The sequence below is a fragment of the Oculina patagonica genome, chromosome 8 (genome assembly GCF_052425735.1).
Source record: "Oculina patagonica isolate OP01 chromosome 8, crgOcupat, whole genome shotgun sequence".
NCBI classification, from domain to species: domain Eukaryota; kingdom Metazoa; phylum Cnidaria; class Anthozoa; order Scleractinia; family Oculinidae; genus Oculina; species Oculina patagonica.
The window spans coordinates 18,568,379-18,590,651 of record NC_135765.1 but is presented as its reverse complement, the minus strand read 5'-3'; the positions used below and the strand labels follow the sequence as shown (position 1 = coordinate 18,590,651).

The window sequence follows — 22,273 nt, the reverse complement described above, 5'->3', positions numbered from 1 at the left end:
ACCTTCTGATAACTCATCGTAGACATAGGTTAAGGGCCTGGAATTTAAAACTCCTTCAGTTTCAATCAAGACTGTTTCCAGTTCTTCATAACTCAACTTTGCTTTTCCAAGCACTTTCTTGAGACACCGCTTTACTAGTTTGACGCAGATTTCAAAGAAACCTCCCCACCAACTGGCTGTGGGCACATTGAATTTCCAGTCAATGTTCAGATTAAGAACAAACTTCTTCACTTTTCCATCCTTGAAGGTTTTCCCATTGTCTGAAATGAACAAGTTCGGTAATCCTCTTCTAAAGAAGAATCGCTTAAGCACTCTTAAGAACGAGGAAGCGGTGAGGTCTGGAACAAGTTCAACGTGAATAGCTCTTGTACTGGCACACGTGAAAAGAGCAATGTAACATTTGAACATCTCTCCTTTGGACTCGTAGATATTCTTTACATACAGGGGACCAGCAAAGTCCACTCCAACTTTGGAAAATGCCAGATCATCTGAAACTCGAAATGAAGGTAGAGGTGGAGCGGGTGGAGTACTGGGCTCTTCCTAGGATCTTCTTGCATGTGACACACTTCGAGAGTACATCCTTGACCGCTTGACGACCTTTGATAATCCAGAATTGGGCTCGGATTTCAGTAAGAGTTTCTCTAACACCATTGTGTTTCACGTTCCCATGAGCTTGCATTATCACCAACTTTGTGAAGTGCTGTTTCCTTGGTAACAGGATGGGAAATTTAGCTGAATACGGTAATGAAGAATTCTGGATCCTTCCCTTGCACCGTAGAACTCCTTGTTCATCCTTGAAGACTGCCAATTGTTCCCATGTAGAACTAGACTTCTCCCTTTCTTCGAGTTTAGTTTGGACCTCTTTGTACCAGAGATGCTTAGCTGCATTCATGTCCTCCATGCTGATATCATGTGTTTCTGTCTTCTCTCTGAGCCTTTGGAGGAATTTCAGCACAAGAGCGGTCACTCTGAGAAGTTTGCTGAGACTGCTAAATCTTTCTGGTTGAATAACTTCTGAGATGCTCTGAGAACTTTGCACTGATACTGTCATAACTCTTGAGATTTCAGATGAACTTTCTTTCTTTAATTCACTTAGAGCTTCTTCTGGGACTGCTGTTCCACTTGCTGGACAGTTGGGTAAGCTTGGCCAGTCAAACTCTTCCTCCTTTAGAAATGGTGCTCCCTTCCACCAAAGTTCGCTGGATGCGATGATGGAACTCTTAGCTCCTCGTGAAGCTATGTCAGCTGGATTAAGCTCAGATGGGCAGTATCTCCAATGTTCCTTCTTCCAAAGACTTCGGATCTTCTGAACACGATTTTGCACAAACTGCTTAAACTGCTTAGACTCTCCATTGATCCACCACCACACAATTTGAGAGTCTGTCCAATTAAACACTGCATCTACCTTCACAGTGTGGACCAGTGCCTCATACACAACTGTCATCAGATTTGCTAACGTTAACGCAGCCATCAACTCCAGTCGAGGAATTGTTTCTCCATTTAAGGGGGCAACTCGGGTCTTCGAGGCTAGCAGATGTGAAGAGCAGACATTAGAGGTTGTCACCTTGATGTAAACATTTGCTCCAAATGCATATTTGCTGGCATCTGCAAATCCATGGAGTTGGATAGATTTAATGTCTCCCACTTCTACTTCATCCAGAATACAACGGGGAACTGCAATACTCGAGACTCTCTCCATGTCTTCAAATAATTCCTTCCAACGTGATGTGAGATCTTCTGACAGGGCTTCGTCCCAATCAATCTTTAACCGGCAAATCTCTTGAAACATGCACTTCAGTTGCAAAAAAACTGGTGACAACAGGCCTAGTGGGTCATAGAATTGAGCAGTAGTGCTCAACAGTTTCCGTTTTGTTAGAGTTCCTTCCAAGGCTTGTCCAGAAAAGGCAGTAAGATCAAACTTGAGGTTGTCTTCTATTCGATCCCACGGAACACCCATCACCTTGATCAGGGTTTCTTCATTCACAGTATTGTTTGAAGAATCATCTTCAACCACATTAGACTTTGATGCAAGAGTTACTCCAGGAAATGGTTTAGGTGTTGCTGATATTGCTGCTTCCTCTTTCTTGATCAGCTCCGTTAACTCTTGACTGTTTGATGCCCTCTTCCTCATGTTAAAGCCTCCTTCTCCGAAGCGCAACTTCAATTTCCGGTAAAGTTCAAAGCTGTCCTTTACCGTGTCCTTCCCAGACGCAAAATCATCAACATACAAGGCTCTGACAACAGTGTCTACAAAACTTGGATCAATGTTCTCATACTTTGATAAGTGATTCCTTAGTGTCACATTCAGAATGAATGGAGAGCATACAAGGCCGAACACAAGCCGTGTGAATCTCAGTGTGATCACTTTCGGATTTGAAGAGTTGATGTCATCTATCCACAAGAACCTCAACAAATCTCTTTCCTCAGGATTAATTTCAATGTTCAGGAAAGCCTTCTCCAAATCTCCGATCAGAGCTACTTTGTGTAAACGGAATCTCACCAAGATATCAAAAATCAATGGAGTTAAGGCAGGGCCTGGCAGGAGACAATCATTCAAACTTGTTTCGGTTCGAGACTTTGCACTAGCATCATAGACTACTCGCAGTTTGGTTGTGGTTCTATCTTCTTTCACCACTTCTTTGTGAGGAATGTAATGAACAGTTCCAGGAAGGCATTGTTCTTCATGTCTCTTGTCAATCATTTCAACTACACCTGAGCTCAATTGTTCCTTGATTACAGTGTCATACTGCTGTAAGATGTCCGGCTTAGCTTTCAATCTCTTCAAGGAAGATGCGAGACGGTTTTGTGCCAACAAGTAGTTATCTGGAATAACAGGATGTTCTTCCTTAAATGGGAGAGACACTTCATAACGGACCCCGTTAAACTTCACCTTGGTCAGATAATCTCCAAGAAATTCTTCTTCTTCTTTAACTCCAAGAGTGTCATAGTCCCAGAACTTGCTCAGTTCATTTTTGAGGGAATCATTCTTTGAGACAAATCTCCCTCGACCACCATACACTCCGTCTTCATTACATGTGACATGTTAACACTTGAGGGACTTTGGCATGAATTTACGACATTTACAGAACCACTCAACACATACCCCAATCTTGTGCGAATTGCAATAGGGTCATGAATCTCCCCCCGTACCACATGGTTTTGAACGACTGACCAGTAATAATCTGCTCCAATTAATATGTCCACTTCAAGTTCTGCATCCTCTTGTGAATAATCAGCTAGAGGTAAACCTTGCAGATGTGGGTAACACTGCTGTGCAACTTCAATCGTTTGGTTTGCAATAGGGCCACAAATCAAATCAACTTCATAGGCATTAACAAACACTGTCAAATTGTCTTGACATTCCAATGCAAACTGAACAACGTCACATTTCTTCAATGATGCTTCACTATTTCCAAACGTTTTAATTAGGACTGTTTCAGTTGCAATCGGCGATAGGCCTAATTTGCTCCTTAATCGCGTGTTTATGTAAGACTTCTGAGAACAAGAATCGAGCAGGATTCTCACATTACATGAACTTTCTCCATTAGGATTTCTGACAATCGCTCTAGCCGTTTGCAACAAAACACAGTTGTTCTTAACATCTTGAGTGAAATACAAATTTGTACTCACAGTTTGTTCCTGATTGTTGCCTCTCGCTTGTCCGGCTGGAGAAGGTTGACCTGGATATTCTTGGACGTTGCACAATGCTAAATGATGTTTCCCGCCACAACAGTAAAATCGAGCCTGACAATCACGACTTAAATGACCACTCCTCAGACAACCAAAACATTTCCCTTTTCGACGGAGAATTTTCTTTCTTGCTTCGGGGTCGGTTACAACAGCACATCTGGTTGAAGGATGTGGTCCATTACAGAAAGTACACCACGTATCCTTGTTTAGCGGCGGTCCTTCGTTGCTTGAAAATAGAGTTGACGATGTGGGGGGTCTTCTGTTTTGACCAGGACGAAATCCAAGTCCAAACCCATGTTTTTCCTTTGACCTTTCTTGCTCGGTCACCGGTCCCAAAGCACACCTCTCGCGAATTCGTAATTCTTCTGTGAACGACTTCATGATAGTATCAAGGTCCCATTCATCGGATGCCTCTCGACTCAGGATAAGACGTAATTCTTGCGGAATCTTTCCCATAATTACAGGCGTCAAGAATGTTCCATATGTTTCGGTTGGAACGCCGATTCCTTGAAGGCTTCTAACTGCTGCCTCTGTTCTGTCCAAAAGTTGCCGCAATTGCTTTAGATCGTTTCCATCGTTTACCCTTGAAAGTTGCATCAACAATTCGATACGCTTCGAAATGATGACTTGTTTGCTTCCGAAGCGCTTGTTCAACAACTCAACCGCATGGCTGTAATTCGAGCTTGTCAGCGTTAATCCAGAAATTGTTTGAGCTGCGGGACCTTCTAGGAGTGATTTCAGATACTGAAACTTGTCCACATCATTCAAGCTGGTGTTTTTGTCAATGGCCGATTCAAACGATTCCCAGAAGGGATGCCAATAGATAGGATTGCCGGAAAATTTCTTCAACTCGAGTTTAGGCAGCTTTGCATGAGTCGCAATGTTTGTTGACCCGCTTGAATGTGTCCCTGACGTTTGAAGGCTTGAATTATTAGACGATTGCGAATCCAAAATCGCTCCTTGCCCTTCCTGACTTTTTCCCTCGTTTGTTTTCGCATCAATAGCTGTTTCTAGGTCGACTATACAGGCTTGAATAGCACTTTGGAAGTCGCAACTTTCACTCACAGTTTCTTCGATCTTCGAGTCGTCTACCAAATCGACAATTTCGTTATCCAATGTCTTTAGCTCCGACAATTTATCCTGTAACGTACAACGCAGGGATTTGAACTTCTTCAGAGCATTAGGCTCTTCCGGCTTGTCTATTTGATCTTTTGCTTCGTGAATAGTTTTCCTGACGAACACGCGGTGACTTTCACGAACCTTTATCTTCTTCTTCAATTTCTTCTTCAATTCCGACATTGTTCGAAGCTTGTTTTCACAGTTCCTTTCCTGTCCCGGTTCTTCTCCCGGGTCTCAGCACCAGAATGTTGTATCGATCCATACTCTTTATTTCGACTCCTTGATAGATTCCGAGAAATGATAATAGTATCCTAAGAGATAATTCCGTGATTCGATAGATATTCCGTACTACAGAGATAGACCAATGTTCACACTAGACTCCTTTCCGTTCTTTTCGATTCCTTCCTTGCGCACGTTTTGTAACTGTCAATCACGAGACTCGACTCAGACCTCGCAGGTCAAATTCGGCCCTAGTCCCTAGCTTATTTACAACACCGATCAAGATAACACATTCTTCCAGTGCACTCTGAGAGCAGAACCAACTTCAGCTCTTCAAATTCAAATCAGCACCGTCAAGCTCTTTGTAAGAGGTATGCAGTTTGACATTGTTATATTAGATCCCTATGAGCTATCGCAACAAAATTAATTGCAAAACGATCATGTCAAGAATGCTTATAAAGAAAGAAAGCATGGAAAATGTATAGTCTGGCAATGTGGCATACCATACAATAGGAAGGGAGGAAGGGAGAGAGAAATAAATTGCTTTGATTAAAAAACGCACGAAATGCTGTCCTGCCTGGATTATTGTGTGATTATGATGATCTACTGTGCATGTAAAAAAGCTGCATCAAATTTGCAAAGCCAGATGATTCGACGTGAGAGGAAAGGGTGAAGAAGGTGGCTCTACTTTTTTTCTGTTTTTAATTGCAACACACACACAGAACGTTCTTGCAAGGTGACATGTTCACTACTAATTACTTACTATACAAAGCTTTACTAATTACTTATTATACAAAGCTTACTCTACTTACGGTACAATACACTGCTTACACTACCTACATGACAATTAAATTGTTTACAACACACTACTTACAATACAATACTCAATTTCTTACAATTTAATATTTATACAATACAATTTTTCGCTTTTGATACATTTACAAAAACTACAACTGCTTTTGGCTTATTAAAGATAAATGAAAATGAAAATGGTAACTTATAAAAACTGAATCAAATTGCGCCATTTTCATTTTACCGACATTTTGTTCAAAAACTTTAAGCTGTTTGTGTCAGTCATTGAGAGGGGCTTGGAAGAGCGTTGAAGGAATTACCTGTTCAGAGGACCTTAAAGCTTAATGTAGTGTGTATATCCGACTAGGGAGGGAGAAGATAAAGTTTTTATTTATTTATTTTATTTCTTCTTTAAAAGGGTTTCCAGCAAATCCCACTTTTTTTTGTTGTGTCATCTGTTCTTTGTTCAACAACATAAATCGATTTAAGATAAAGTAGAAAACCTTCTATTTTAGGAGGTCTTGTTTTGTTTTTACAAATCCAAATAAAGTGTCTGGCCAGTAAAAAGCAGAAATTAATTTGGCGATGATTTTTTGAGCAGTCCGGTATCAATCCTAAGGCGACAGAGATGTTCACTGTGTAATGTACTGGAAATATTTTAGATAATTTTAGCAGTTGGGTTAAGGAGTTCCAAAAGGAGATCACCTTGGAGCACGACCAAAAGAGATGCCTTAGTTTTTCTGGTTCTTCTTTGCAGAAAGAGCAGTTTGGGTCATCTTGTACTCCAATTTTTGTTAAGAATTCATTAGCTCTACTTATAAATGTTTGCGCTTGAAATATACGCGTCGCAAACAAGAGAGTCACTGTAGGCCTTCCAGTAACCCATTAACCTTAGATTTTTTGTCAAGTGTATGCACTATATGGAAAGTGACCAACCAACTTTTGATACGAGGGAGTTACCAAAGTGTCGGTTGGTGTATGGACTGAGACCTCAGTAATGCACGACTTACATCGCCAGTTCCCAGCACCAAAACTCCCAGAGTGCCGTACAAGTTACCTACAGCCGGAACGTCACGTGCTACTTGGCCATGAAGATGAACTACGTTATTGTAGCCTTTCAAAAGAGTGGAACTTCCCGTCTCTAAGATCTTTGACTTTTCATCGTAGGTTCGGAAATCGACCTTTTATGAGAACAATGAATGCATGAACTCTGTTATAAACGTAAGCAAACAGGTAGACCTGTATAGAAACGTATTAGGCGAAAACATTGATCATGTATTAATGGTGCCTGCTTTGGTACTTCAAATAATATATCTTTCGTGTGCAGTTTATTAAAATATGTTTACAGTACTGGCTTCTCCTTAGGCTTTATAAAGCTGAACTCTCTTGAAGATTTTCGCTTGTACATGTGTTCCTTTCCCCCCCAGCCCTTCACGTATTTTCAAGCAAACAAATGACAAAACAAATCTTTCGTGTGCAGTTTATTAAAATATGTTTACAGTACTGGCTTATCCTTAGGCTTTATAAAGCTGAACTCTCTTGAAGATTTTCGCTTGTACATGTGTTCCTTTCCCCCCCAGCCCTTCACGTATTTTCAAGCAAACAAATGACATCGCAAGGGGCTTCTGTAGAGTCTTCAATCAGTCGTTTCAGCAAACAGGAAATAAAAAAAAATCCAAATCTTACGCTGTGACAAGAATAAACAAATATTTCAATTGTGTTGTGTCAACTACCGATTGCTCACAACTATTTTTACGTCGCTTATGGAAAGACCAGGACTTTTATTTTTTTTAACCTCTCGGCTTCAGAGCCTCAGTCTTCTTGCTGATGCGTGACTCGCGTGACCACAGCCAAATAAAGGATCGTGTGACGTGTCTCCCTGATTAATTACTTTCCCAGAAATTAAACATGGCGACGTTGATGACTAATCCAAAACACATTTTCAAGATGACTTGAATGTCGGCGACAATAATATTTGAGACACATTGAAAGTTTATCGTGAACTGATGATGGCGGGAAACGTTTCTTTGTCAAGACGCTTCGTCTACTTTATCTTGTTTCAGATACTTCCGCAAGCAGGTACGTTTACGTGATTATGTTCAGTTCGCAACTGCTACATTTGCCTATCAGTTTGTCGCTTGTTACCTTACCTATTAAGCTGGAAACCCATGTCTTAACTTAAAATGGGTGGCAAATGAGTGTACATGTGCCACTGTGCAGGACTCATTAAACAGCTGAAGACAGGCTTAAAAACAATATATTTCAAGATGGTCGCCGAATCGGCCTCTCTTGGTAAAAATGTTTAATTATCCAATATGCAAATTGAATCGAAAATTGTCCAGGGCTCGCATTGTCTGGAGTTCCAAGCTGTAAATGCCCACAGTATGCCTTCCAATTAAAAGAGAAAAAAAAGAATACAAAGCTAAGAGGAAATGCAGTTAGGAAGGTATGAATAAAAAACCTTTAATAATTTAAGAAAATGTTATTAATTTCGAGTCGATTCTTGAGCTTTAGCTACTTGCGACGGTAGCCAAGCAATTTGTTAGAATATTGTTTTAGAAGGTTAATTTAAAAAGCTGTAATGTACTAGTGTAACAACAAGTACGTTGTTTATTATATACAGCGTGTCAGCTACAATTTATTTCGCCCTATAATGGGAACAAGGTGACAGCAAACCTTGGCTCGTCTGCTAACTTCACTTGGGCCTTTCGTGGAGGAAACGTAGATCTAGTTCAGTGGGGAACAAAACAGGATGGTATCCTTAGCATTAAAGATGTCCTGGTTAATGTAGATAAGTTCATGACAGTTATCACAATACAAAATTATCCATATAGTGGACGTGTGAGCGGAGTTTGGAACGGTAGTAGCCCTGGACAGGTCACCTTCACACTGGATTCGATTCAAAAGGCAGATGAAAGGTTGTATATTTGTGCACTTGAACCTGAAAAGCTTGAGGTAGCATCTGTTTATGATACTGTGCAGTTGTTTGTTTTGGGTAAGTAAACAAATATTAAGTCTCTCCTCCCTGGTTTAACTACCATTTTTTAACTCAACCTTTGTCTTTATTTACGAATTTACCCCATTTTTAAGTATCAGGATAAACAGCGCCTTTAAGTAACGATCCACCTCTGGGACTAGGCGATACTATGTAATTTCGGTAGAGGACTATTCACCACTGTAGCAGCCGTTTGAATGTATACAGTGATGCGACGCTGTCTTGTTTCTCAACTTTATTCGATTTACGTCTCTTCGAATTGCACGCAGCGATCTGTCAATGGCTATTATGCAAGTTGATGTAATCATTCATAAGACCTATCAGTTCATTTTATTTATTTTTATACTGTACATATATGCTGAATGATTTTTAACCGTGTCTAAAGAAAGTAATCTTATCTTATCTAGTCGGGCCGTCGTCAGCTCATTGGCCTGTGAAAGTTTAGTACCCCCTTAAATACTCAACCAGAAATACACTTGCAAAGGAATAAAGCGTGAAAGGCGCGAAATGGACGAGCGTCTTTCATCCGCACGCATCAATCGTGTAATAGGTGTACACCTTGCAAGTATTAAAACCGCGCCTATTTTTTTATTCGAAATTTAATGAATCTCAGTTATAATTAATTTGTTACACAAACTAACAAAATGAAGAAGTTATTTTTTTTTTACTTTTTAACTTTATTATGTTCTTAAAATGTCATTTATTATTTTAACAGGGCCCACATTGAAAGTATTTGTGAAACTGAAGTGGCTACCCTGTATAAGTATTTTTAATTATTATGATCATCATCATCATCATCATCATCATTATGATTTATGATTATTTAGTGATTTGAGATATCGATAAAAATAAATGATGTGATTTTGAATAAATTTTTAAAGGGAGCAAAAAGAACTGTTAAAAAGTATATCTGAGGAGGTTGAATTGCTCCAGTAAAGAGTCCGTTAAAACCATCGGCTATCAACCTCTTTGTCCATACATGCATCTCAATTGCCTAGAAGGATCTTGCAAACCTCCCAGGTTAAAACACGTCTGAGTGTACAACACATTACAACTCCACTTTCGAAAATAATGACACCTTGTTCTTGCCAAATATATGTGAAAGCCAACCTTGTGCTGTAAATTAATACTTCCCAATCCAGTTGAATATCACCATAAGTACAAGAGAATCAATTTATCGAAAGCCTTTTAAACATCATCCGTACCAAATACCTTAAATATATCAACTCGGCGGCATAATTGACTTCCATCTATCATGTCCCATATTAAAAAACCAACAGCTTTCATCGCAGACACTGAAATAAAGCAAAACCGCCTTTCAGCAAACTGAATTATACTACTTATACTACCACCACAATGGCAACGATTGAAGAATACCAAATAAAAACAAAAAAGTATATATCGTCGTCATTACTATCACCATCATAATTATTATCTAACTGTAACGATTTGTGGCCATGTCTGCTGTAGTGATTTATTGGTATGCAACTAAAAACTGGCTGTTGTTGTTGTTGTTGTTTTTGTTGTTTTTATTGTTGCTGTGGTTGTTGCTGTTATCTCTCGTGGATAGTCGGTAGTTTCTAAAAATAACTGAGAAAATATTTGTTAGAAGAAGTGATTATTTTAGGGAATTAGTTTACATAACTTAACTGTGATTTTATGGCTAATAGGAAGCAACCAACAACGTGAATGTTATCAAATCATCAGCTGTAATTCTTTTCTACACTGCTCAAAAACAGTTATCTCATTGCAGAGCTACCAGTTATCAGCCCACTGTCAATAAACGGAAGTTACATTGAGGGATCATCAGTCAATATTAGTTGTGCAGCGACTGGAAAACCAGACCCGGAAGTATCATGGATGCGGAATGGACAAATTAAAAGTTCCGGGAAGAAAATAGCATATTTGGACTTCGACAGAATTAAAAGAACAGATGATGGACTGTACACATGCAGAGCTAACAACTCAGCAGGAACAAAAACTCACAAAGGGATCCTGGTGGTTCGTTGTGAGTCAGAAATCTTTCCATTTCTAGACGTAAAATAACATTTCTTACGAAACAATCAGACAATGACTACAAGGAAAATCAACGAAAGGGGCGTTTCTTTTTTTTACATTTATCTAAAGACTTTCAGCAAACGCAAACGATTAATTTGATTTTTCCTTTACAGATCCAGCAAAAATATTAAATGTTACTTCATCAGCTACTAGTTCTTGGATTGGTCAGACAGTGTCGTTGAAGTGTGTATCAGATGGTGTTCCTACACCAACACTCACCTGGTACAAACCTGATGGAAATGAAATAAACACAGTCACAGCTAAAGAAAGCACAGTGAAGGTGACGATAAATGATGAGCAGGATTTTGGTGAATACAAGTGTGTCGCTTACAATGGCCTTCATCCTTTAAACGACGGCTCAATGCTCCTACGACAGATAGGTATGTGTATCAAAACAATATTGATTGGTAAAAGAGATGATTTAGACAAAAGGGACGCAGTCTCATCTATGAAAAGCCTTTTTTCTCTTAGTTAGAAGTTAGCACATTAAATCTGAACTTCTTCCCTAACCCTTCCCTATTTTGTCCTTTCAGCAGTGCTTTGGGTTGTTGTTTTGCAGTTTCGTTTTTGAGTGCTCTCGCGTTTACTGGGCCAGAAAAATATTTAATTTTGTTTTTTGTGAATGGATCTTGATCTCAAAACAACGATTTTATTAAAGCGTCTATGGGCCTTTAATTTGTTTATAGCCATTAATTTTAAACATTGGTCTGTATATTGTGTTAGGGCCCAGCAAACAAGCTTCAGGATATGCAGCACTGATTCATGTGTAGTTGAGATGAAGGGGAAAAACATAAAACCTTTTACAGTAGAATGAAATAGTCATTGAAATGTTTTACAAAATGTAAATCCAGTAACTGCGGATTTTGATCTATGCCGTTGACCAAAGACATAACCAGGCATTGATCGGAGCAAAGTTTGTGTGTTATTGAAGGAGCAGTAATAAAAATACAGCTACAATAGCATGATCAACTTTCTTCTTTTATTTTTTTTTCATCAGAAAAACCAGGCTCCCCGGCCATCATATCTTCAGCTTCAGACATTCAAGCCACTTCACTGACAGTAAAATGGACTGCACCAGCTGATGATGGAGGGAGTCCTATCACAGCATACCGAGTGGTCATACGAAAGGGTGGCACTGAGATAAAGAATGAGAATGTTACTGACCCTGGTACAACAAGTCTGTCTGTTGGAGGTCTGGAAAGAGATACAAAGTACAACGTGAAGGTGTTTGCCAGGAATGCTGTGTTTGAGGGTGCAGCTGCGCAAAAGTCAATCAGGACAAAGATTGAAGGTAAGATTAACTAAATGTCCAACCAAAAGAAACTGCTAATATGACATCCGTTTTACGAAATTTGCTAATTTATGCATTTGTCACTTTAATTCGATAATTTAGCTACAGTGCTGTCCATTTTACAAAGAGTGGTGTAACAATATTGCCACTCAATTGCCTTTGAAACGCAAGACTTTTTTCAAACAACAACAAAAAAAGAATATTTTCCGTCAACGTAGCGGATCAACAAGCAGCCTATTTTGTGCCCGTGAGGGAACAAAATAGGTGCAAAAATAGTGGCGCCAAGCATAAGTAATGTGACAATTATGCGCTCGTGAAGTACCCTTTATCCGACTAACAGGACAATTTTTTAACATTGTTATCGATCAGGAATTCCTGAAACACCAGACATTAAAAACATGCCTGCGGAAGTACAGAGTGATGAAGTGGCCTTAAAATGGACAAAGCCAGTCAGCAATGGAGCAGACATCACGCAATACACTGTATATATACGAAACGTTAGTAGCAACGATACCGTAGGAGACTGGAAAAAGCTTGAGGTCATTCATGATGTCTCCGTTCGTGAATATGTCGTCACACTCAAAAAGGGTCAGCGGTATGAGTTTGTTGTGACTGCGACTAACAAATATGGAGAGAGTTTAAAAGAAAAGCAAAACATACAAAAAATTAAAGTTTTAGGAGGTAAAGTAATGCAAAATTTTTTCTTCTTGTTGCAGATTATTTCTTTAACTAGTTTCTTTTTTTCTGATATTTCTGTTTGTCGTTAAAAGAAATGAGCAAGATGCTCCAATTCTGCTATAGTAATGCCTTAGACAATTGAAGTTATTTTATCTTAATTTGATACTGTTCAACTACCTTGTATACAAATTCTTCCAAACAAACTTTCTGTTCATTTTGTTGTTTTTCAGGGTCCACTAAATCGACTACAAACCAGAATGAAACAGGTAAGCTGTGTTAAAAAAATAGTACTCATTTCAAGCCTTCAAATAAAATAAAAAATTATGTACAAGTATAAATATATGTTTGTAGTCTTCATGCAATTAGCTTCCAGATAGCTGGTTTACAGGCATGCCACTTAAATAGCGGGAAAAAATATTAATGTTAAATGTTATAACCCACAGTTGTTAGATGCGACAGGGAAGTGGAGATTCTTCATGCTGTTTATCTCAGCATCATAATCTTATTGGTGATAATCATTGTTGTAATCAGTGTTATCAGCTGGAGAAAACGTCAAATTCCAGGTAATTCGTTGTATTCTCTCTTTACACATGCTTTGCTAAAATAAAAATTAACAAAGTTTTTAAGTCCTTAAACTACGTTCTGTTCTGTTAATAATTTTCGAATGGCAACCACTGGAGCGTTGCTCAGTAGCAACATACACAATAAGCAAGTGAATGTTCCTCTTTAAATCATAGATCCTTGTTACTATTGATACTGATCGCATTACTTAAATAAGGTTAACTATCTACAATATTCTGATACCACTGCGTCACACCGTTTTTTCCTGAAATACTTCCAACCGTTTTACTTTGCTAAAAAGGCTAACATGGATCCTTTAAGGCGTCGTGAGATAGGCAAAATGCTAGTAAGGATATTGGTTATTGTATAGCCCATTCGTTTTCGTTACTTATTTTCTTTCTCACAATACGTTCTTGCTTTTCAGCAATCTTCAAGCGTGGAAAACGGTGAGTACGACTGTCAAAATTTGGTGATCACAAAATAACAAATTTACGTATACCTTTTTTAATAAACTCTTTTTTCAGGAAAAGGCCTTCTAATCCCAATGTTAGCAGATCATCATCGCGTGCAGATTCCATTCAAATGGTAAGTTCTTTTAATTTCTCTTTCAGAATAGTTCGCGGAGAAAGCCATTTTATGACATACAACGAAAACTTTTTACAAGAGGAAGTAGGTTGGTACAAAATGTTTGCTTTGGGGAAAAAATCTTTCACATCATTTGCGGATTTCAACCTCAGCTCCTATCAGAGATAATTTTGGTTCACATAGTTTTCAGCCGGACCTTACATATATTCTTTGTCAGTTATTTGGTTGTTATCTTTAATTTTAACTGTTTATTCCTAGGCTACTGTTGTCCAGCAGGAAGCAGATGCTCAGTCAATAGAAAGAAGTGAAGTTACAAGCACAACTTATGAGATTCCTAACAGCAGTGATTACATGCCGCTTCATCCTTCAACAAGAAGCTGGGAGATCAGACGAGAACAAGTCAATATCATTAAAAATATCGGAAAGGGAGCTTTCTCCCAAGTTGCTAAGGCAACAGCAAAGAACATCAATGGTAACCAGGATGTGACTGTGGCTGTGAAAATGCTGAAAGGTTATCTCATTAACATCTTTTTAGCGACACTGTGATCTTTTTTAAATTCGATTGATTGATTGCAATGGGCTGATATTTTCTTAAATTGATTTGCTCCAAATAGAAAATGCTCCTGACTCAGACAGAAAGGACCTGCTTTCAGAACTTGAATTGATGAAAAAACTGAAGCCCCATTCTCACTTGATAAAGTTGTTGGGATGTGTAACAGAGACTGGTAAAGTAAATTCGAAGTAACCTTAATAATAAGGACTGGAGCTCCCTTATACAATATTTTGTTGTGCGTAGATTATAAAGCTAAAACAGACGTCATATTCGATAAACGAGAACGCCCAATCACCCATCGCATATAAATAAATGTCTTCGTTTTGAAGGTTGTAAAATGAACGATACGTACTTATGATGTTAGTTTTAAAAATGGCTGCGAAATATGTCCCTGCCTCGACTCGTTAGCTCGTAATCCGGAAAGTGAGTTCAGTTCTATTTTTCTCCGCAATTCACTGAAATCTTGTCTGTATATGTCAACCGCTTTTCTTTTTTTATTTAAGATCCCTTACTGGTCCTCATTGAGTATGTGCCGTACGGTGATCTGCTGGGTTATTTGAGGAAGAGTCGTGGGCTCAATGACACGTATTTTAATAACCCGGATAGAAAGCCGAAAACCAATTTAACTTCACAACAGTTGATGAGGTTTGCATGGCAGATAGCTAATGGGATGACTTACTTGTCGTCAAGGAAGGTAAACATCTATATATTTAACAATTATTCGCCGAAGGCGAAGTGATTATTGTTGAATAATCCCCGAGACGAAGTCGAGGGGATTATTCAACAATAATCACTTCGCCTGAGGCGAATAATTGTTTTAGTATAATTTTCAGAGGTGAATATCAAAAACTGCAAGATAATTAACAATAGAAAACAAGAAAACAACAAACACAAGTGCTCGCTTACATAGTGTAAACCAGTTTAATTCATCGATTGAAATCATAATTTACACTCAAGTTTTAGCAATAAAACGGAACAAAACAAACACTGTACGAAAAAGATGGATATCTAGTACCTTTGTTAAATCGATGGTGACTTCTGAACAATTGTGTGAATCCTCTCAAAATTACTAGCTCCAGTTAGAAGAGAACTAAATAATGTTTTGCCAGTCGATCTGACTGAGTACATGGCCGCTGCGATCTCCAAAACCACCATGTTTACGATGAATTCAAAGCCTTGAAAACCATCTCTTGAGAACATGTTCGGTCCAAAAGCCTTGGTAGTTAATTTGCAAAATTCCCAATGTTTCAAATATCCAGGACTTGCAAAGATTTCTTTTAAATGAGAGAAATTTTCATTCAGCAAATGCCGCCATGTTCACTAGCCTGGATGGCAAAGGTGCCATGGCTTAGTAGCTAAACCTTCAGATGCAATATTCACCGCCTAGCGCGGTGAATATTGCGACATAGTCCGAGCTTCTCGACCAATCAGAATTGAATTCACCTCCGGAAATTATACTAAAATAATATATAATAATGATATAAATTCAACGAATAGTAGCAATAGAGGAAAACGAATTGAATAATAAGTACGGCAATTTGAAATAATGGTATTTTTCTTTCAGATAATCCATCGTGACTTGGCGGCTCGAAATGTTCTTGTTGGTGAAGGAGAGAAGTGTAAGGTGACAGATTTTGGGATGGCGAGGAATGTTCACCAGGATGATATTTATACCAAACAAAGTCGGGTGAGTATTCCCCATCCCTCCCCCTCCCCCCGAACTCTCCCAATAACTTATCTTAATCTGTTGTAATTTTTGTTTAATTGAGCCTGTGATATGAAAAAACGAATAAGACTAGTAAGGCTGGTTATCTTTCAGGGCCGGTTGCCTGTCAAGTGGACTGCTTATGAAGCTCTGTTATATGGAACATACACAACACAAAGTGATGTGTAAGTGCTGAATCGAACAACTAAGAACTAATTATCTCTTTTCTCAATTTGCTTATAACCTGCACATCATACCAACTAGCATGTGGGCAGTTTTTTTGTTTCCATAAAATAAGATTTTTCATGAAGTAGCATTAGGCTTTTTACACGATCGCCATGCCAGAAAAAAGTAATGCTAACCACCCAGTACAGTAAAATGCGATGAAACCAAAACGTAAAACGAACGGGGACACTAATAACTATAGCTTGTCGATGGTTACGAAGCTAAGTACTTTCCAGGGATAAGCTTGACGATTACTATTACTATAACTAATATTACCTCATTATAACTATTGTTTTGAAGGTCACGTAAGTAGCTCGTGTTGTTGCTCAATCCTTACATATCGCGACATGAGCACAATTCTGTTTATTTCTCTGGGTTTCACAACCCCTTTACTTGATTAGATAATATTCCCTTTGACGGTCAAAAATGCGTCCTTTGACTAGGTGTCGTAATAACGTTTCCTCGCCACTATCCCCTCCCCCACCCACAACTCTTTTTCCTTTACCAATTATATTGTTACCAATGAAGTGTTACTTATATTTGTTTTCTCGCAGATGGAGCTATGGTGTCCTTCTGCACGAGATTCTTACCATAGGTAGGTACAGATACATATCATTTATATAATAAAATTAACCATACATCATCAAAAAGCGTTCACTTTACTTTCGATTTTTTTTCGATCATCTAGGTGGATCTCCATTTCCGGGAATTAACGCTCGCCAAATCGCCATGAAACTTCAAGAAGGATTCAGAATGCCAAAGCCAAAACATGTGGATAGCAAAATGTAAATACACTGTAGTTTTTGACGTTGTCGCTGCTGTTGCAATTCTTAATTTATTGATAAAAACACTTTACAAACCACTTTTAACCTGTACCACTTTCTTACTTCAATGAAATAATTTCTTTTCCGATTTCTTCCCTGGCTATGACAAAAAATGACAACAACTTAAAACTGGTTGTCTTGTTCTTAATACACTTTACTATCAAAGTGTCTCTCTCCACAAAGGGGTATAAATGGGTACCGGCGAATTAAATGCTGGAGTAACCTTGCAATGGGCGAGCATTTCATTCAGAGGAGAGTAAAATACTCCCGTCGTTTTATGGTTTGGAAACTGGGAAAAGCTCCGGCCTGATGGGCCACTAGGCTCAAACGCAGACTTTACCTTCCTTTTATGTTTATAGCAAAGTTCTGAGCTTCCAATGTCCTGTTAGGACGCATATTTTTTGCATTTGATCATTTATGAACTGAGTGCCGCTCTCTATTTTCGTTTAAAATAGCGCAACTATGCAATTGGTTGTTTTTAATTCTCTTTCTTTTGATTAGATATCAGACTATGCTTAATTGTTGGGAACAAAACCCAAGTGATCGACCAACCTTTTCTAAACTAAAAGAAACGATGAAGGACATGGAGAGTAACCACAAGGTAAACACCATAGAATTCGGCACATTTTACCAATAACGCAAAATTTAACTATAAGAAACATGTTCTACTTCTGTACATGTCAGTTGGGGAACAGCAAGAAGAAAAACGAGTAGAGTATTGTACAGGGGAAGGTCTCGACCTTTTCTTTTGCACCTGGAACACTCGACACAAAATGTCGACTGAAATTTTCAATATAAGTTGTAATCGGATTCACCTTTTTCTATGTCCACTTACATTTCCTAGTTGCGGACAGCATCCTTGGCTCATTGCGAGGAAGTAATCTTAGTTCCAGTGGTTTACATCATTTATTTTAGTTCCCAAGATGGCGCATTCATAAAATTAGCAAAGTAGAAAAAATAACAATCGATTGGTGCGGAAGCATTATCTTCTCTGAAAATTTTTCTTTGAATCGCTTACGACCCTCGCTTACGCCATGAGCTAAGAAGAACTTAGGATGCCAGCCAACAAAAATCACCGTCACCCGAAACTGAAGAGTTATTACACAACTAACCTGCGATATATTTTGCTGTTGCAGACATACATCAACCTTAGAGAGTATGACAACAGCTTGTACGCCAACATGGAGGATCTTACGGCTGAATAACAAGTAGTATAACTCGGGTGTAAAACTCAATCAGAAAAATCGCTATTAAAAACAGAAAAAGCCTAGAAATAACAGCAACCTTTAAGCCCCGGGTATAAGCCCTCTTAGTTATAGGCACATCTTTCTGCCAACAGACAACGAACAGTATTCCGTGGCCGAGGCGAGTAAGTGTCTCCCTTCATCCAAGCCAACGACGTAACAAAAAATATACTTAAAATAAAAAGTAGCCACTAAATAAGGGTTTAATTTGAGTGCATATTAAAACGTTTAATCACGCTGGTATTTTTTTTTACATATCACTTTTCAAAGTCTCCATGTCGGGTTTCTAGGCAACCAGAGTTAGCTGGTATGTTAGCGGTTCTTTTACACTGTCTGTAAGCCCGGTGGATATAAGCTTTCGAATTAAAAGTCCTTACGGAGCTGTATTGCCTTAGGGTTTTACCGTATTTCTTTTATATGGTACTGTCATATATATTCTCGCTGATATTATTGTAATGAGGTATTATTGTAAGTAGTATTGTAGTTAAGATAGTGTTCCTGTAGACGTAATGCATCTTGCAATGTCTTTTTATTAATTTAAATGTACTACTATGCTTGAAATATTAAAAAAAATAAGGTATAGCAATCAGGCACGTAATGTTGTTTTGTTGATGCCCTGATTTTATCAGGAAACGTTTTGCACACTTCTCGATCGCTGCTTGATGTAATACTGTAATTGAGTTTTATCGGTTCTTGGGGAGGAGCCAATGATAGTTTTGACAACTACCCTCTCGCGTTATTTTTAGGTCACATGTCCTAGCAAGCCATGTGCTTGTCATTCTCCCCGATCTATCTCCTGTCGAAAGAATTGCTTCGAACTCCTTCCTCCTCCCCATATTCCGTACTCTTGTTATTGCATCATTAATTATATTATTTTTCCATACGTTTTGATACCTATGTATCAAGAAGTAATTATGACTTTTGATGTTTCAATAAAAGCGGCAATGGACCTTTGCCCATAGCCATATTTGTCTAATTTGTTGTGTTCAATTATTGTCCAGTAAACAGAGCTCAGGCAAAGCAGCAATGTGTATGTGTGTGTGTGTGTGGGGGGGGGGGGGAGGGCTGGGGGGTGGCTTTTCTTGGGGCAGGCATAGAAGACATAAAAATCGTACGATATTTTTTGCTGTGAAAAATGTCGTACGACCAATCACAAGGCTGATACCATCTACATCTACATCTACACTTGGTTTTACAATCAGATTTTGGACAACTCTCAACAAGGAAAGTAGGTAATGGTGATTCATTCGTTCATTCAGCTACGGGCTGCTGCTTAGCTGGGTAAAACATGGTCAGGAAGTGATTGTAGTCACAAGGATGCTAAAGATTACTATAAGTGTAGAAATTAGACTTGCAGAATTCTTTGCAGTTAAGCTGGGTTAAGAATACTCTATAGCTAGTTATGATAGTGAACAATTTTTGCTTGTCGTCTCCGCGACGCCGATGTTTATTTTTTCACTCAGCTTTGGATATCTCAGTACTCATGTAATAAACAAATTACTTTATGATAAGTTCGCATGTAAAATTTTTATTTACTTGTTGTGAAGGATACCAAACTCGCTCGCTGTGTTCGCTCGTTTGTCCTGTTATTCTTCTCAACTCGTGAATAAAAATCATGCGCCCTCACTTACGTACCATAAAGTAATCTTAATATATAATTGGATAGCGACTTTTTCTGCTCCTTATACTGTAAATCATTGCCCTCAAGGGAAACGTCTGAGTCACAGAGACATATATCTAAAATAGAAATCTATGTATCCGTTTTTATGTTTTATTGCCGTAGACATTAGTAAAAAAGATGGAAGCAATACTAAACCGAACATTTAAATCAAAAATAGCCTGCATTTTGTGTATCCAAAATAGAAATATTTCCTTATCAATAAGGGTTTTTTAAAACATTTCACAATAAAAGTTAACGGTAAAAATAAGGGACGTTTCGACCGATCTTCGGTCATTATCAAGCTAAGTGTAAGAAATAAAATTTGCATAGATATATATATAGCTACAAAGAGGTAAAAATGTGTGAGAAATATTAATGAAGTAAAAATATGTAAAAATGTAAGTAAAAAGAATTTACAACGTAGTTGCTAAAAAACAATAAAAGGCATGCAAAGCTAATAAATAAATATTATTTAAAAACTTTCGCACGTATAGAGTCAGATTGTACATTGAGACTAGGTCTCAGTTCGTGGATAAAAAACATTTCAAAAATAAGACAATCAAACTTCGTTTTACACTTCTTTAAAATCGAACATTTCTTGGTTAGATCCTTAGGGGCCAAAGCGTGTTCCTCGCGATAATGTTTTCCAATTGATGACGATGCGTTCTTGTGCTCATCGACGCGTTGGTGCAAGTGCCGGCGCGTAAAACCAACATAACCTGCATCGCACAGGTCACATTTAAAATGATAAATAAGGGATTGTTGGCTTACGACCGGCGGCTTGACTTCGCGTATTTTGAGATCTCGCTCGATCTTATGGCTAATGAAAACAGGTTGGATGACTTTGTCGATTTTGTGGCCAAGATCTTTCAGTTGCGCGCGAAGAGAATCAGCTGAAGATTGATCTTTAAATGGTAAGACAACCCGAACGGGCTCTGGAGTATTGTTGTCAGTCGGTGAAGGAACAGGTTGCTCAGAAGCTTCGATGGCAATGAAGCGTGTTATAGTCCTATTTAAAAAAAATAAATAAATATATAGTTCCTATTTAAAATAACTCTCCATGGATGAATGCAAACGTAACCGTTATTGCCTTGGACATAACTGAAAATAGACGAAAGCAATATTAAAGTGAATATTCACATAAACAATAACCTGCATTTTGCGCAAACAAAAAGTGCATGCGGGATCTTTATCCGCGGACATTATCTGTTCCGAGAAGCGGATAGTTCACCTTGAACTTCTCCCTTTGCAAACTGTCCACACTAGGAAAACTGCAATCTTCAACGAAGAGAGAATTTTAAACGTCAAAGTAATCATGTTGGCGTTCAAAAATATTGCTTATCTGTTAAATATTTAGCACAATATTGATGTAGAGTTCCAGACTACTATCAAAAAACTACTTAAATTTCATCTCAACAAACAAACTGAACGTAATATTCCTGAACACTCATCGCTGAGGCTGACTCGTCCCTAGTCGTCTCTTACGACAAACTTTGTAAGACGCTGGTGCGTTGGATTTCTCTTAATATCATCCCGCGCCAAGAAAAGTCTTGGGACGAGTCAGTTGCTTATGCGTGACTTGAGTGACTCAAGCTACTGAAGTGTGACTCTATTCAAATAAAGAACGTATTGGTTGAGCACTTTTGCGACCTGCATTATTAAAGCAGCGGCAGAACTTATTCCTCTAGTGGACCTGACAACAACATTTAGGCAATTTTATCACAGACTGACGATGGGTGAAAACTCCATTTCGTTATGCTACTTCTTTCATGTAATCGTGTTGATACTTCCGCATTCAGGTACGTTTAAGAGATTTCAGTTTCGTTCGCAGTGGGAAAGTTATTTTACAGTTTTAGATAAGAGTAACAGTAGCGTTCTTTAAGTTTAAGATCATGAGCAAGGCCTTTCAGATAATTGCAAAGTAAACAGAGACAACATTGTAAGTAGGGATTTATTGGGAGACAGGGCAACACGCCACAGTGAAGTGTGTTTGACTAGGCTGGGTTAATTTACGTCGACGTTAGTTGGCTCAGTGTTTATCGAGCACAAAGACCTATTTGACGGAAGTTCACAT

At 38.4% G+C, this 22,273-nt stretch overlaps 3 protein-coding genes across 3 annotated transcripts in view; 2 read left to right on the top strand and 1 right to left on the bottom strand.

Annotated features, from left to right (window-relative positions):
* Positions 1 to 7,414: 7,414 nt before the first annotated feature.
* Positions 7,415 to 19,484, top strand: LOC144662796 (uncharacterized). Its single transcript, XM_078523731.1, has 19 exons — positions 7,415 to 7,899; positions 8,444 to 8,815; positions 10,569 to 10,823; positions 10,987 to 11,253; positions 11,871 to 12,164; positions 12,534 to 12,845; positions 13,073 to 13,108; positions 13,286 to 13,405; positions 13,828 to 13,849; positions 13,928 to 13,988; positions 14,247 to 14,499; positions 14,603 to 14,713; positions 15,045 to 15,235; positions 16,106 to 16,228; positions 16,361 to 16,431; positions 17,026 to 17,066; positions 17,160 to 17,256; positions 17,797 to 17,896; positions 18,432 to 19,484. The coding sequence occupies exons 1-19, from the start codon at positions 7,827 to 7,829 to the stop codon at positions 18,498 to 18,500; spliced, it is 2,868 nt and encodes a 955-aa protein (XP_078379857.1). The 5' UTR covers positions 7,415 to 7,826; the 3' UTR covers positions 18,501 to 19,484.
* A 1,183-nt stretch (positions 19,485 to 20,667) lies between these two features.
* On the bottom strand, positions 20,668 to 21,357 carry LOC144663167 (uncharacterized). The gene is made up of 2 exons (XM_078524097.1): positions 21,352 to 21,357; positions 20,668 to 21,240 (listed from the first exon to the last, which is right to left on the bottom strand). The coding sequence occupies exons 1-2, from the start codon at positions 21,355 to 21,357 to the stop codon at positions 20,668 to 20,670; spliced, it is 579 nt and encodes a 192-aa protein (XP_078380223.1).
* A 467-nt stretch (positions 21,358 to 21,824) lies between these two features.
* The window catches only part of LOC144662863 (tyrosine-protein kinase receptor Tie-1-like), a 17,484-nt gene continuing 17,035 nt past the window's right edge, over positions 21,825 to 22,273 (top strand). Inside the window, exon 1 of the mRNA XM_078523814.1 lies at positions 21,825 to 21,998. Within this exon, the coding sequence (XP_078379940.1) occupies positions 21,932 to 21,998 (67 nt within the window). The 5' untranslated portion in view covers positions 21,825 to 21,931. The remainder of the gene's footprint in view (positions 21,999 to 22,273) is intronic.